The 13,728-nt window shown below is 39.7% G+C and overlaps 1 protein-coding gene across 3 annotated transcripts in view; it reads left to right on the top strand.

Annotated features, from left to right (window-relative positions):
* The window catches only part of rassf3 (Ras association domain family member 3), a 78,685-nt gene that overhangs the window by 12,725 nt on the left and 52,232 nt on the right, over positions 1–13,728 (top strand). For 2 of the 3 annotated variants that reach the window (XM_078243179.1, XM_078243180.1), the window contains exon 2: positions 8,165–8,274. In XM_078243179.1, the coding sequence (XP_078099305.1) occupies positions 8,165–8,274 (110 nt within the window). Of the gene's footprint in view, positions 1–5,831; positions 5,911–8,164; positions 8,275–13,728 lie in introns of those variants that run through there. The other variant, XM_078243181.1, reaches the window with a different exon arrangement.

Consider the following 13,728-nt stretch of genomic DNA (forward strand, 5'->3'; position numbering starts at 1 on the left):
GTAGTAAATAGAGGGTTTTCACCGACGTCACGTTCTGGGTGGTAACCTGGATGCGCAGCCATATTGGAGGCACTCGGTGTAAACAACTGAATGGAGTAATGGAGTATTGTGCACTTTGGATACTTTAATACTTTATGTCTAAACAACAGGAAAGCTCATCAAAACGAGTCCAAGATGCAAAGGCATGGAAGGACACAAAAAAGGCGCAATATTTTGAGAAATTACAGTTTACTGGCAGTGCAGATCCCTAACAGTTGGCTCCCTCTTCTTGGATCCATGGCGACCCGGTGATTCTTCCTTCAGTTGCATATCCCGATATAGTCAACTACCTGGTTTTCTCGCCAAGCCCATACACAGCGGAAGACCTTAAATCCTACAAACGTTTGGAGGCTTATAACCAGATGGTGTGTGGATGGGTGAGGGAGACGCAGTACCAAGTCATTAACGACCAATGTGTTGTGAAGGCCAAAGTAAGTAATGCAATAACGTCTTTAATCAACCTAACCTTAACTGTATGATATCATTGTGATACTCAAGGTGTAGCCAAGTGACTCTCAATAGTTTTTTTTTTTCATTTCAAAGACCGAACAAGACAGAGTTTTCCCTCGTAGATCCTGGTTGAGCTTTGCCAACCACAAGCGCCTCCTTTCCTCTGATAACTTCTGGCATTCCTCTCCCTGATTTTTAATAACTTTTGGAAATCGATAATATCCCAAATGTTTTTCTCGGTCTGACCTATTGGTACAACCTAAAACACGGCAATAATTAACCATTTTCCTTGACGCCGTTCGGGATCTACTTCAGTGCCTGTGCTTTGTTGTGATGCGGAGTACCTCCAACATGGCGACTTCGGGTCTGATGATGCGTCGTGAAAATCCTCTATACGCAGGAACACCAAAAGCGGGAGGAAGCGTGGGTTAATATGTGGATTGATACTGGGATGTCTACACAACTGTGTGACTCGATTGACTTCAAAAAGTTTGCCACTTTACTCGAACTAAAGTTGAAAACACCTGTTGATGTCTTCTTTAGTCTGTTGGTTATTTAGTTTTTTTTCCTGGAACACGTCACTTACACATTTTGCACATACTGCGTCTTGTGTAGACTGTTTACATATTTATGACCATATGTAGGCTACATTTTATGTACTGGTGTTATTGTTGAATACATTATGAATACATATTTCTAAAATTGTATGATGCTTTTATTGAGTTATTATTACACAATACTTTTTCTGATCTTTTTGAATCCCCCGACAAATAACCCATATTACAAAAAAAGACTAAAACTAATAAAAACTAAACTAAACTAGCAAACCCGCTTTAAAAACTAATTAAAACGAAACTGAATTTGAAAACAAAAAGTCAAAACGAAATAAAAATAAAAACTAATGAAAAATGCAAAACTATAATAACCTTGGTGCAGAGGCAATTGTTGTTTTGGCTGCATCTGTCAATTTTATAAATTCACCAGAACGTTATACTAACAATTGTAGTTTTATATAATATATGTATAAACAATTCATGTATGCTTATTTCATGTATGCAAAGCAAAAACAAACTAACAAACACACAAATTTAGCTAAAAACTGAAAACTGGATATTATGTCAAACTGATTCTCATGATTTAATATTAACATTGTTTTTTAAATATTTCTTTTGTTTTTTTGTTTTTTACAAAAGTAAATTGAGATTTTGATGCACTTTCTGTTATTTGATGACACATTTATCATTAATCAGTCAATTTAACTCATACATACATTCACCTGTAAATCTCAATGTTTTAGTTTGTTATTCATCCTAATAAAAGGAGCTTAATATTTATATTTAATAGAGGGTTCAGATTTATACCTCCTAAAAGGAATATCATTATAGCAAGTCGTACCAAACATGCATTATTTATTGAACATACCATTTCATTAATTTATCAATCTGACAATCAAAACACATAAAATAATTCCCTCCTCTTCAAACCTCTAGTCTGTGTATTCTGTACATGAAATCTTTCCTCTACAGTAAAAGCATAAAAGGTTAAAGAGTTTGTGTATCTTTCCTCTGATTGAGTCTGATCGATTGTTGGCGTCTGAGGAAAGCTTTTATCCCTGAGAGACAGCAGAGAGAGACGGAGAGGAAGAAAGGAGGAGAATGAAGAAGAGAAAAGCAGCAGAAAGAATAAGCTTTCAGATACAGATCCATGATGTAATGTTCTGAAAATTTGTAGAAGAAATAGGAGAACAAAATGTATTCTGTGGTATGTTAGTTCTTTCTTTCGTTAGTCCAAATATAATTTTGCTGTATTATGACTGCAAATGAGACCAACATGCAACTTATATTGCAGCCAATCAGCTTTCGTGTTATTGGCGCTTTGGGATTGTACCACAGACATAAAACGGATTTTATTCTCAGCAATGGGGAAGTGCAAGTTTAGTGATACTTGGCTTGAAATAAACTGAATTTAGGCCTTAGTTGTTGACAAAAGTCTTAAATTTCATTCATTATGGTATTGAAAAGGTCTTAAGGCCCCTGCAGTTTTTTTCCCCTGACAAACAATTGCATAGCCTGCTCTACACCGCAGTCGCCGTGGTCCGTGGTGCAGATCCGTGGTCGTCCAAGGCAAACGGCAGGTGCGAGCAAGACACCCCATTCCAGGCTCCCCTCCAGGTTTCAGCCCCCCGTGCAGGCTCCGGCCCCGCTTCAGGCGGACAGGCAAACGGCAGGTGACCACCTGGCTCTGGCTCCCACCGTAGCTGACGACCAGAGGGATGCCTTGATTGACCTCCAAAGGAAACGGCGAGGGGTTTCCTCCGCTCGCCGTCAGCTCATAAGGGATGAAGCCAGAAGATCTGGTGGCCTCCCTCGTCCCGAGTCTGCTGCTGGACACCCTCCAACAAGGCCCCAGCCCCGTTTTCCACCACTACAACTACCTGTTTGGTCCACCCACGGTGCTGTTAGCACCCAGTCTCCATCCCCTCATCCGCTCTTTTCCCCTACTACATTGATCATCGTGATTCCATTATCAGGAGTGTACGCTTTTTCAATGCAGCTACACACTGTCTCCCCGGTGCTACGGTCACTGTCATCCGGGAAAAACACCGGGCTCTATTACCTTCACTCCCAACTTCCATAAAAAGGATCATTGTCCATGTGGGAACCAACGATACAGCCCGCCAACAGTCGGAACTGACCAAAAAAGATTTTAGCCAACTTTTTAACCTTTTAAAACAATGTGGCAAATCTGTTTTTATCTCAGGTCCCATTCCAACACTGGGCCACGGTGCCGGTAGCTTCAGCAGAGTCTTTAGCCTGCACAACTGGCTTCAGTCTGCATGTGGGGCACACAATGTTGGTTTCGTTGACAATTTTAGTCTTTTTTGGGATCGACATTCTCTCTTTATGAGAGATGGCCTTCACCCTAACAGGCTGGGCTCGCAGGTGCTAGCCGCTAACGTCCAGCGTGCTGTGCGGTCCTCATGACGCAATTGACTATTTACACAACACACACATACCCTGAAATCCCTTTCGCCGTCTCTGGCATCAGTTATGGATGTTTTTTACAGCACTAGCTCCCCCTACTGTACTCCCTTGCCATCAACACCACCACCGGTCCATCTCCCCATTCAGACTGTTGTCACAGATAGGACCTCCTGTCCCCATTACACAGTTAATAGGGTTAATAAAAACATCGGCAGAAAGGGCGGTGGTGTTGCTGCTATTGTCAAAGATACAATTCAATGTAAACAGATTTCACTAGGTGAATTCAAATCCTTTGAGTATTTGTGTACTGTGGTAAAAACCTCACCAAGCGTTTTATTAGTTACCTTATACAGACCCCCAAAATACTGTACAAGCTTCATTGATGAATTTTCTGAAATGCTATAATATGTACTGATTTTAATTCTTGTATCCTAACTGGTGATTTCAATATTCATATTGACAATCCGAATGATAACACTGCTAAAGATCTCTGTGCCCTGTTTGATACTTTCGAGCTGTCGCAGCATGTAAATGGCCCTACTCACACGAAAGGCCATACATTGGATTTGGTGCTCAGTAAGGGTCTTAGACTTGCTGGTGTTAATGTTACGGATCTAGCTCTGTCTGACCACTACTGCATTTTCTTTGATGCAGTAGTTTCTCCAGTGATTCACACACAATCTAAATCAGTAACAAAAAGGTATATTACTGACGACACCAGTCTTACTTTCATGGAATTGGTATCTAATAAATTAATTACAGCAGCAGGGTCTGTAGAAGATCATCTCAATCAGTTTAATTCTGAAATACTCGGGGTACTTGATGTCATAGCACCTGTTAGGACTAAAATAAGGTCTGGTAAACAGAAAGCACCATGGAGAAATGCCCTGACAGTAGCTAATCAGAAGAAAGAATGCAGGAAGGCAGAACGAAGATGGCGAAAAACGAAAACACAGATTGACCATAAGATCTACAAAGATAAACTCTGTCAGTACAACACTGTGCTACGCAGTACGAGGCAGTCGTGCTGTTGTGATTTGTATAGTCACAGGGTGTACAAATAACAAGGTCATGCTTTTACTATCTAGTAATTGTTGACTCTATTGCTCTGTGCTCCTCACCATGGGGCTTCAGGTGCTGCTAGCAAATCACTCCACCCAAGTAGCCGAAGTAGCAGTGCTTCGCCTTTCTGAGAATATAGTTCTGTACGGTTAGAAGATGTCTGTGTCTCATATGACCTTGTTATATGTACACCCTGTGACTATACAACATGTAAACAGGAACATGTTGGCGTTATTTTGTCACTTATTCGGAGCAGTAGGCTAGTTGGAAGCGGTTACCTCCAGGATCTGTGCTAGGCTAAGCTAGCGCTGGGGGCGTCAGACAGAGTTACAACACACACGGAGATGAGAAGGGTATGTATCGACTTGTCTAACTCTGGGGGTTACGGTGAATAAGCTAAAGTCCCAATAAGTCGGCGTGTTCCTTTAAAAGGTTGGAATAAAGGACCCCAATGGTCATATGGTTTGGTGGACCTGTTGAGGTTTTGTGACGAATAGATATATTAAGATTTTGACCTGATGATGGCGCTAGACGTTACTACAATTCATCCGGAGGAAAACATGAATGTGTGTACTAAACTTCATGGCAATCCATCCAACGATTGTTCACTCAATACCAGAAAAGTCAACCTCATGGTGAACGCAAGTGGAAAAGTCAGAGGATCACCAAAGTCAGTAGGATTCATCCTCTGGGGATCATACATGTTTGTACAAAATTACATGACAATCCATCTGACAGTTGTTGAGATATTTCACTGACCAACTGATGACTCATCCAAAAATAAAAACCCATGCAGTATGCATAATGGGATGGGTGTTTGGATGTTTGGATGTAGAAGGCTCTTCCTCTGTGGATCAAGTTCATTGTCAAAAAAGATGAGAGGGTGAACGGATGAATGGAGAGAGAGAGTGACCGCAGGAAACTGGGGAGACACAGTAGTCATAACAAGCTACGTAAGTGAGCAAAGAGAAACAGAGCGGAGAGGCGAAAGAGAGAGTGACTGTGGATGACTGAGTCAGCAGTCCTGCATCCACCAGCAGCAGCAGCAGCAGCAGCAGCACCCCTCCTCTCCCTGTCTGTGTCCATCACACTGTGGCCTCCATTTGACTGTTAAATCACCCACTCAGCACAACAACACAGACAGGGAAACAGAAAGAGTGGTGGCTCTACGCAAATCAGCATCTGAAGTCTGATAGAGGCTGAATGTAGAGTAGAACACGGGCGAGAGACACTGAAAAAGACTGCAGTGAGAGTGCGTGTGTTTGTGCGTGTGTGGAGGATGTTAAGTTGTGCGTAAGATGAAGATGGGAGATGGGAGCAGCCATGTGCAAACTGTCGGATAAAGTTGGACAGCAAGTGAGAAAGAGGTCACCAGGTAGGGAACGCATTCCCTTCAGTGTTTCAATACTTCATGGTGTTGCTGGATTCTGGCCTGTCCTTCTGTGTGTGTGTGTGTGTGTGTGTGTGTGTGTGTGTGTGTGTGTGTGTGTGTGTGCGTGTGCGTGTGCGCGTGCACGTACGTGTGCGCGTGCGTGCGTGTGTTAGCATGTCTGATAGAATAGAAGTAATAATTAAGGACCTAAGGGTGGGCAATGTGGACGAATTAATATTGTGATAATATCAGTATGTTGTGATAGATTCACATGATTAGAGAATAAATATTCACATAGTTTACTCAAGTATAAGTAGCAATACTACAGTGTAGAACTACTAAAAGTTCTGCATATTTTCTGCAAGAAGTGTCAATGTTATCTCCCAACATTTCTCTGACCATTTTTATTATTGCTTTATTTATTGATTGTTCAGTAATTTTATGGGTCCCATATCAGACTCATTTTCAGGTTGATACTTGTATTTTGGGTTTCTAGAACATGTTTACATGCGTTAATGTTTAAAAATAAAACATTAACTTAATAATTAAAAAATTCTCATACTGTCAGTCTGAAATGCTCTGTTTAGGGCCTGTCTCTTTAAGACCCCTCCTGAAAAAGCCCAGTCTGCTCTGATTGGTCGGCATTTCCGGGTGTCACTACCCGATGTGAGTCGAGTGCAGATGTGAGTTGCGCATGCGTCACTTTGCGACATAGCAGTAATTTATTATTTAGCGTAAGGCATCACATTTTCACAGCATGATCCCTGATTAGAGGCTGAAGTAGCCTACAAGAACCTGCTAACGAGAGACTTCTGTAATGATAATACAATAAAAATGGACCTACATAACGAAGTTCGTACACTGCTGGCTACAAGTTAGCAATCAAACACAACAAAGGCTGTCACTTGAATGGCGTTTTGAGCTAACTAGCAATCAAACAATCATGGATAGCTAAAACGTTTTTGAAATGATTTGCATCTTTTGTTATTGTTTGTAATGAAAAAGGTTTATTATTTTATGGATTTCACAAATTTCAGTATGACACAGACGGCGCAAGTCACATCTGCATTCGACTCCCATCGAGTAGTGATACCGTAGTAGTCTTCCTAATCTGCGCTCTTGGACTCTCTGCACCGTCATTGCAGTCGGGGAATGGCTGTAACGGCACTGTAGCGGCACTTTCCACCTATATATGGTATAGTTGTGACATCACAACTGTATGAAAGTCCTGACGGCTCGTTTAAAGGCACAGTTTCTGAATATCGACTGTGTGCATTTCTCTGTGGACTGAGCGTTTTGATACTTTAACAGTGTTTATATAGCACAACCTGCTTTATAATCAAAAAAGACATGGAAATCAGTTTTTTTTTTTTGGGGGGGGGGGGGTTTACAATATGGGGCCTTTAAGATCCAGAAAACTGTATTTGTGTTCACATTCTGGCCTGTAAGCTCAGAATTAGCTTTTCATTTATGAGCATTTGCGGGTTTTAGACTGCAGGTTGTTAATGCAAGTGTGCCATATTCAAACCTATTTAATGTATCGTCATCTAGAATACATCACAATTATATTAAATACAGTCTATCAGTTAAAAATCAGCAACTGTGTCTGCATATCAATATATATATTATCATTATTGATTTTTGGATATATTCTTCATAACATAAACATTTGCACATTATATATTTTTATTCTATCCTCTTTATTTTAAACACTGTACAGCTCTTTTTGTTTGACATATTTTTATGGTAGATTTCTATTTTATATTTATGATTCTTCTTGACCTATGCTGTACTTGTTTGATTATTTTTTCTTACTATGTTTATTTTGACTGTTATGCACCAAAATATCAGAGCAATTTCGTTATATGTGAAAACCTACTTGGCAATAAATCCAGTTTGATTCTAAAAATTCTGGCAGGAGAAAAACTAAATTGGAGTTATTTGGGATTTAATGTACTGTAATACAGGTCATATCCCGCGTGACCTTTATTGAAAAAAATGTTCTCCTCCATGTGACAGAATTTGCATGTCGTTGGTTTTCATTTGCAAGTGGGAACTCTGACCTCAACTGACAGACTGTCAATATCAAAAGAGTATTTACATAATACGTTACAGACACACGCACATTTTCACACACACCTGCACGTACCTCACGCATGACTTTAAAAACGTGTCATTAAGATGAACCTTTTCCTTTCCTTGTTTTACAATCGGTGAATCAATCAATGACTCCATTGATCAATTCATGTCTCTGCAGGTTGTAAGTATGCGTGTCACACTGCCTGTCGGGGCCGAGTGTCACTGGACTGTCATCCTGCAGCTTCAGCCGTCAGTCAGGACCAGCTCAACAACAACACACCGCCACATGTGAGTACATACTGTGTGTGTGTGTGTATGTATGTGTGTGTGTATGTATGTGTGTGTATGTATGTGTGTGTGTGTGTGTGTGTGTGTGTGTGTGTGTGTGTGTGTGTGTGTGCGTGCGTGTATCCTTTTATTTCCTGTTTCTTTATCTCCGTTATTGTGTGAAGCCCCAGGGCTAGATGTTTCTCTTTACATAAATGAAGCTCTAATCCATTTACAATAGAATTAATTCATACTTTATGCAACTACTAAATTGGAAACTCTTTATGTCGTCTAATCAAAATATTACATGAATGAATGAACATATATACCTTTCATCATTTTTGATATTATCATTGTATCTTTGATGGGAGCATTTTAGTGTCTCGTGATGCTCTAAATACCGTAAATAAGACCCTTTTGCACCTCATAAACGTCTGAGCAATAGTCATATTTAAATAGTATTTGACCACGAGGTCCAATTAGTAGTTGAGCTTTTGATCGTTTCGCATGCTCTTCCTCAGCAGATGTAGTAAATGTTCAAATATGCATTTGTTTTCTCTGAGCACTTCTCTTCTCTCAGGTTTAAAGTTGAGATTAAAATGTAATTCTTGAGTTTGGAATCAGTTGTTGACCAAACAAAATGTAAAATGTAAAATTGCTGTATAAATATACTGTATATATACTGTATAATAGTGAATATGTAAAATCAAGTCTGAATTTTGGGTCAATAACAGCCTTATTATTTAAGCATATCATAGCATATGTATTTATGGTTAAACCTGGTTCAGGATCAGTTTAAATTTCATTCTCACCACTTTGTAATTTAGAAAACTCAGATTGTAGTACATTACATCACCACAAGATAGTGTTGTAGTCAAACATTTTACCTGCTGGTGAATTCTGTGGTTTGTTTTTACCCCTACTTGGTCAGCATTACAGGCAGTGTGCAGCCACATTGATTAGAATAACTGTGAAGTATTTTCTTCAGAATGATGTCTACTCTATGTGGAATGGGCTTTTTCTGCAACAAATACTGAAAACAGTAAGAAAAACTAAAAATAGGCATTTAGGTGTAATGAAATGACAATTCTTAGAATGTCATATAAAGCACAAATATATGATTTACATTATTGTGTGTGTGTGTGTGTGTGTGTGTGTGTGTGTGTAAGTGACACCAATTAAAAGCAAAAACAAAACCACAATGCAACCATGAAGAGCTGAGACAGTTAGCGGATTAATCAATTACACGATCAATGGAAAATTAACTGGTTTTGATAATGAGTCTTTTAACTCGTTTTTTAAGCAAAAATGCCAAACATTCCCTACTTTCAGCTTCTCAGTTGTTAAGATTTCTGTCTGATCGGCCAAAACTGAAGACATCCACTTGGGCTTTTGACATTTTACAAACCAAATGATTAATCAAGAAAATAATCAGTAGATCGAACAATAATGTAAATAATCAGTGTGTCATGAATGTGAACATAGTAAGATGATAATGTGTGTTTCAGTGTGTTTTCAAATTCCATTCTGCTTCAATAAAACTTTGGACCCCAAGTCGGTAAACCCATAATGCATTACTCACCAAGAATGGCTTGTGTGTGTGTGTGTGTGTGTGTGGGTGTGTGTGTGTGTGTGTGTGTGTGTGTGTGTGTGTGTGTGTGTGTGGGGTGAGGGGGTGGGGTGGGGGTGTGTGTGTGTGGGTGTGGGTGTGTGGGTGTGTAATTCCTAGAAGACAGCTGGGTGTGTATCAGGTCTGGTTCATGTTAGACTGTATTATGATATTATACATCTGTATCTCTGTAGTGCTTCAGTGACTTTAACAGTGTGTGTGTTTGTGTTTCTGGAGTTATTTCCCTCATAGGAAACAGTCACAGGATGTGTAACACGATCACATTCTGGTAAACATTTGAATCATGATACTTGTGAGGACCTTCATTAAGAAAACGTATTTGTCAGCCGTCACTTGGTTCAATCTGTGTGTGGTTGTTTCAGCCAGCCTGGGGAGGATTAGCTCAGCACATTTCTAACCAGTGCTGATCACACACTCACACACACTCGGATAGTGCTGAGTAGTGCTGTGGGTTTTTTAGTTTGCGTCAGTTATTTAATAAAAATACATTTTTGGTGTGTTTGCAGCTGGATGCATTTTGGTCTGTGTGTGTGTGTGTGTGTGTGTGTGTGTGTGTGTGTGTGTGTGTGTAGATGTGTATCAGTGTATCTGCAGGACATGTGGCCAGAGAGCTGTCAAGCCTTCCCACAGACATTTCAGTTTTACTGTACTGTATAGATGTATGTATGGATGTTCTTAGAAGTGCACAGAGAGTATTATTTTTTTTAGAACTTATAAGAGCAACAAATACTTTTACTACTAAACAAATATTAGAAAACTACGGAGCCCCTAAATGGACATGGGGATTTTTACTATTTATACTGTCTGGTGTGCACCAGGCGCGTAGTCAGTAATGGGCCGGGGCGGCACTGGCCCGCCCACTTTACTCACTGGCCCATCCAGCCAAGTTTGATCAAAATACATTTTGTTATGAAAAATATTCAAATGTATGTAAAAAAAAGAAATAGTAACAGAACTAGTTGTGTGTGTTTAATGTGTCTTTTAAACGACAGAGTAAGGATCAAACAATTAGCAAGCCTTGGAAAGTAGGTGGTTGCTATGGTAACACCAGGCAGACTCTCTGGGCTGCCTTCAGCAGCTAACATTAGCTAGCTGGCTTTTTAGACAATGTACCATGGATGTGTTAAGCAATGTACTGTTAAAAGTTACCGCAACAACAATGGCTTCTCTTTAAAGTGGTATGGACAGTTTTCTTGGATGGAATACAGTGTAAATAAGGACAAGCTTTTCTGCAGCATGTGCAGCCATTTCCCCAGCGGAGCTGACAGACCATCAGAGAGAGAGGAGTGTGTTTAAATGCTGGCCCTCACAGGGGTAACATTAAAGTGCCCATATTATGAAAAAAATCACTTTATCTGGGATTTGAGGTGTTATTTTGTGTCTCTGGTGCTTCCACACGCATACAAACTTTGAACAAAAACCATCCATGCTGTTTTGAGTGAGATACGGGTTTCTGAATGTGTCTTGCCTTCAGTCTCCGGGTGAGCTGTTCAAAATCTGCACGGCTTTCTACGTCACTAGCCGAGACGAGGGGCCTAGCGCTAGCATGCTAGCTCGTTCTCAATGGCAAAACACTGCTACAACACGCACAAATTCACCCTAATCTACAAAATAAATTGTATAGAACTACTTCCATGTCCCTGTTCTGCAGGTATTCCACGCAAAGTTGGAAGTGCGCCCTCGTTTAGAAGAAGTCTCCCGGCTAATCCTGCCTTGTACAGGCCGAAGTTGCAGAAACACCTAGCTAGCTCATGTAATCCTTACCTAGCTACTGCGCATGTGCAACTGACAACAAAGATCTTACAGAAGTTGAGCGGTCTCACTCTGTAGCTAAAACAGAGACCTGACACAGGGTGAATGGAGGAGCTGCAGCAATGTGCAGTACAACAAAAATATGGTGTTTTTTGAAAATTAAACCATGTAAACCTATTCTGATACAATCTCAAATTACAATTATGAACCTGAAAATGAGCATATATAATATGGCCACTTTAAGTAAAATGGGTTTCATGCTTCTTGCGTTATTATTTAAGAAACCTTGTAACCTTCCTATTTAGTAAGAAATCGTGAACACTGATGATGGCTTCTAGCTGAAACGCGTTTGTGTTTTGCCCCCATTAAATAAGAAGATAACTTATCTGTGAGTGACATAGTTTTTAGTTTTCTTTGATCCTGTCACTGCCGTGGACTTGATACACTGTCTAAGATTTGGCGCTTTGCTGGCCACTTTTCATTATATCTTTCATAATTCAAACAATGCTTGGCTGGAAGTTTTCATTCTTTGATTTTCTTTTACTGCTGGTAGCGCATTTTCTGCTGATCTGACCATAGTCCTGAAGCAACAATGCTGTTATGAATGCACAAAGGATATGTTACATGTGCGATTTCTGTCTGATTTAGGCTATTCTATACATGCAGTATGTAAACGCCTTCTCTGTTGTTTGGGTTCATGTTTAGTTGCCACTTTGTGCAATAAAATGATTAATTTTATAACAGTTCTGTGCAGAGCCAATGCTGCTGGTTCTGCCGATGCAAATATATTTTAGCCTGAATAGGAATCCACAGGTTTATGTCTATATTGTTGTGTACAAACTTTTTAGACTGAGCTTTGTTGGTTGAGCATCTTATGAGCATGTAATGCAGTTGGAAGGTAAAATTGCTGTTTTTTTCAGTTTGTCCTTTTTGCTACTTCTATGTCTTTTTGAAAATGGCCCACTCACTTTTGTACCGGCCCGCCCAAAATACTATTTCTGCCTACGCCACTGGTGCGCACAATACATTTTTCTTGTGAGGATCCGAAAGTATCTCATGCTCAGCAGAAATCAATCTAAGGCTAGCAAAATTATACTAAGGAAGTAATGCTAACGTAATGTGGCTAAAGTTAATATTTCACATTCACGGCATGAAACTGGTTAACAGTTACCTCATCATCTTTAAGTTTGTTGATGAGGCTACCAGCTACATTTCATTGCCTTTCCAGGAAGATAAATACTTCCTGCCATTCTTTCTCGTGAGCACCAGATACTATCGCGTGCTCAAGAGAACGTTTCTCATGCGTACCAGAAAGTATCTCGTGCTTCCAGAAAGAAAAAATCCCCATGTCCCTTTAGAGGCTCCCTAGAAAACAAAACAGAAACCTGGAGGGGAAATAAAAGTTGTTTAAGTGTAATGAACGAAAATTAACATTGTTACTCACAGACAGACATGGCATGTTTTAGCACTTTAAATACTTGCATAATACTTTTTATATTGGCTTTTAAACTGATCTAACAGAACAGCTAAAGGACAGAAAAAAAATATTTTCTCATTAGAGCAACATTCCTATTCTCTTCTGACAAAGATGCTTGCTTCCTATCAGTTTATTTTCTGCAGACTTTTTACAGTATTTCTGCCTCAATGTCTCCTCATTAAAACATACAGTTCTCACTGTGTATCTGTCTGTCTGTGGTTTGTGGTGGAGGAGATGTCTAGAAACAGAGATAATAACATGATACGCAGCCATGAGACAGTCATAAGCCCTCAAGTGTGTCAGCGAAAGTGATGGATTCCCCATGGAGTGTGTTCTGGTGTGTTTGTGTGTTTCTTTGTTTGTTGAGGTCAGATTTGATTAATACTTCGGTAAATCTATACCAAACCTATATCCCCATGTGGTTTGGAGGACTTGTTGCAATCATAGGAGACTTTACATAAGAAACACCTTTGAGTACAAAACAATACAATTCAATACAAGAGACAACTGAGTGTTAAATACAACATATATACCTTTAATTTAGATTGTAAGACACATCCTGAAATCTCAGTAAAACAGTCTTTCAATATATATTATTATACATATATATTATACA

The sequence above is a fragment of the Sander vitreus genome, chromosome 23, assembly GCF_031162955.1.
Source record: "Sander vitreus isolate 19-12246 chromosome 23, sanVit1, whole genome shotgun sequence".
NCBI lineage: Eukaryota > Metazoa > Chordata > Actinopteri > Perciformes > Percidae > Sander > Sander vitreus.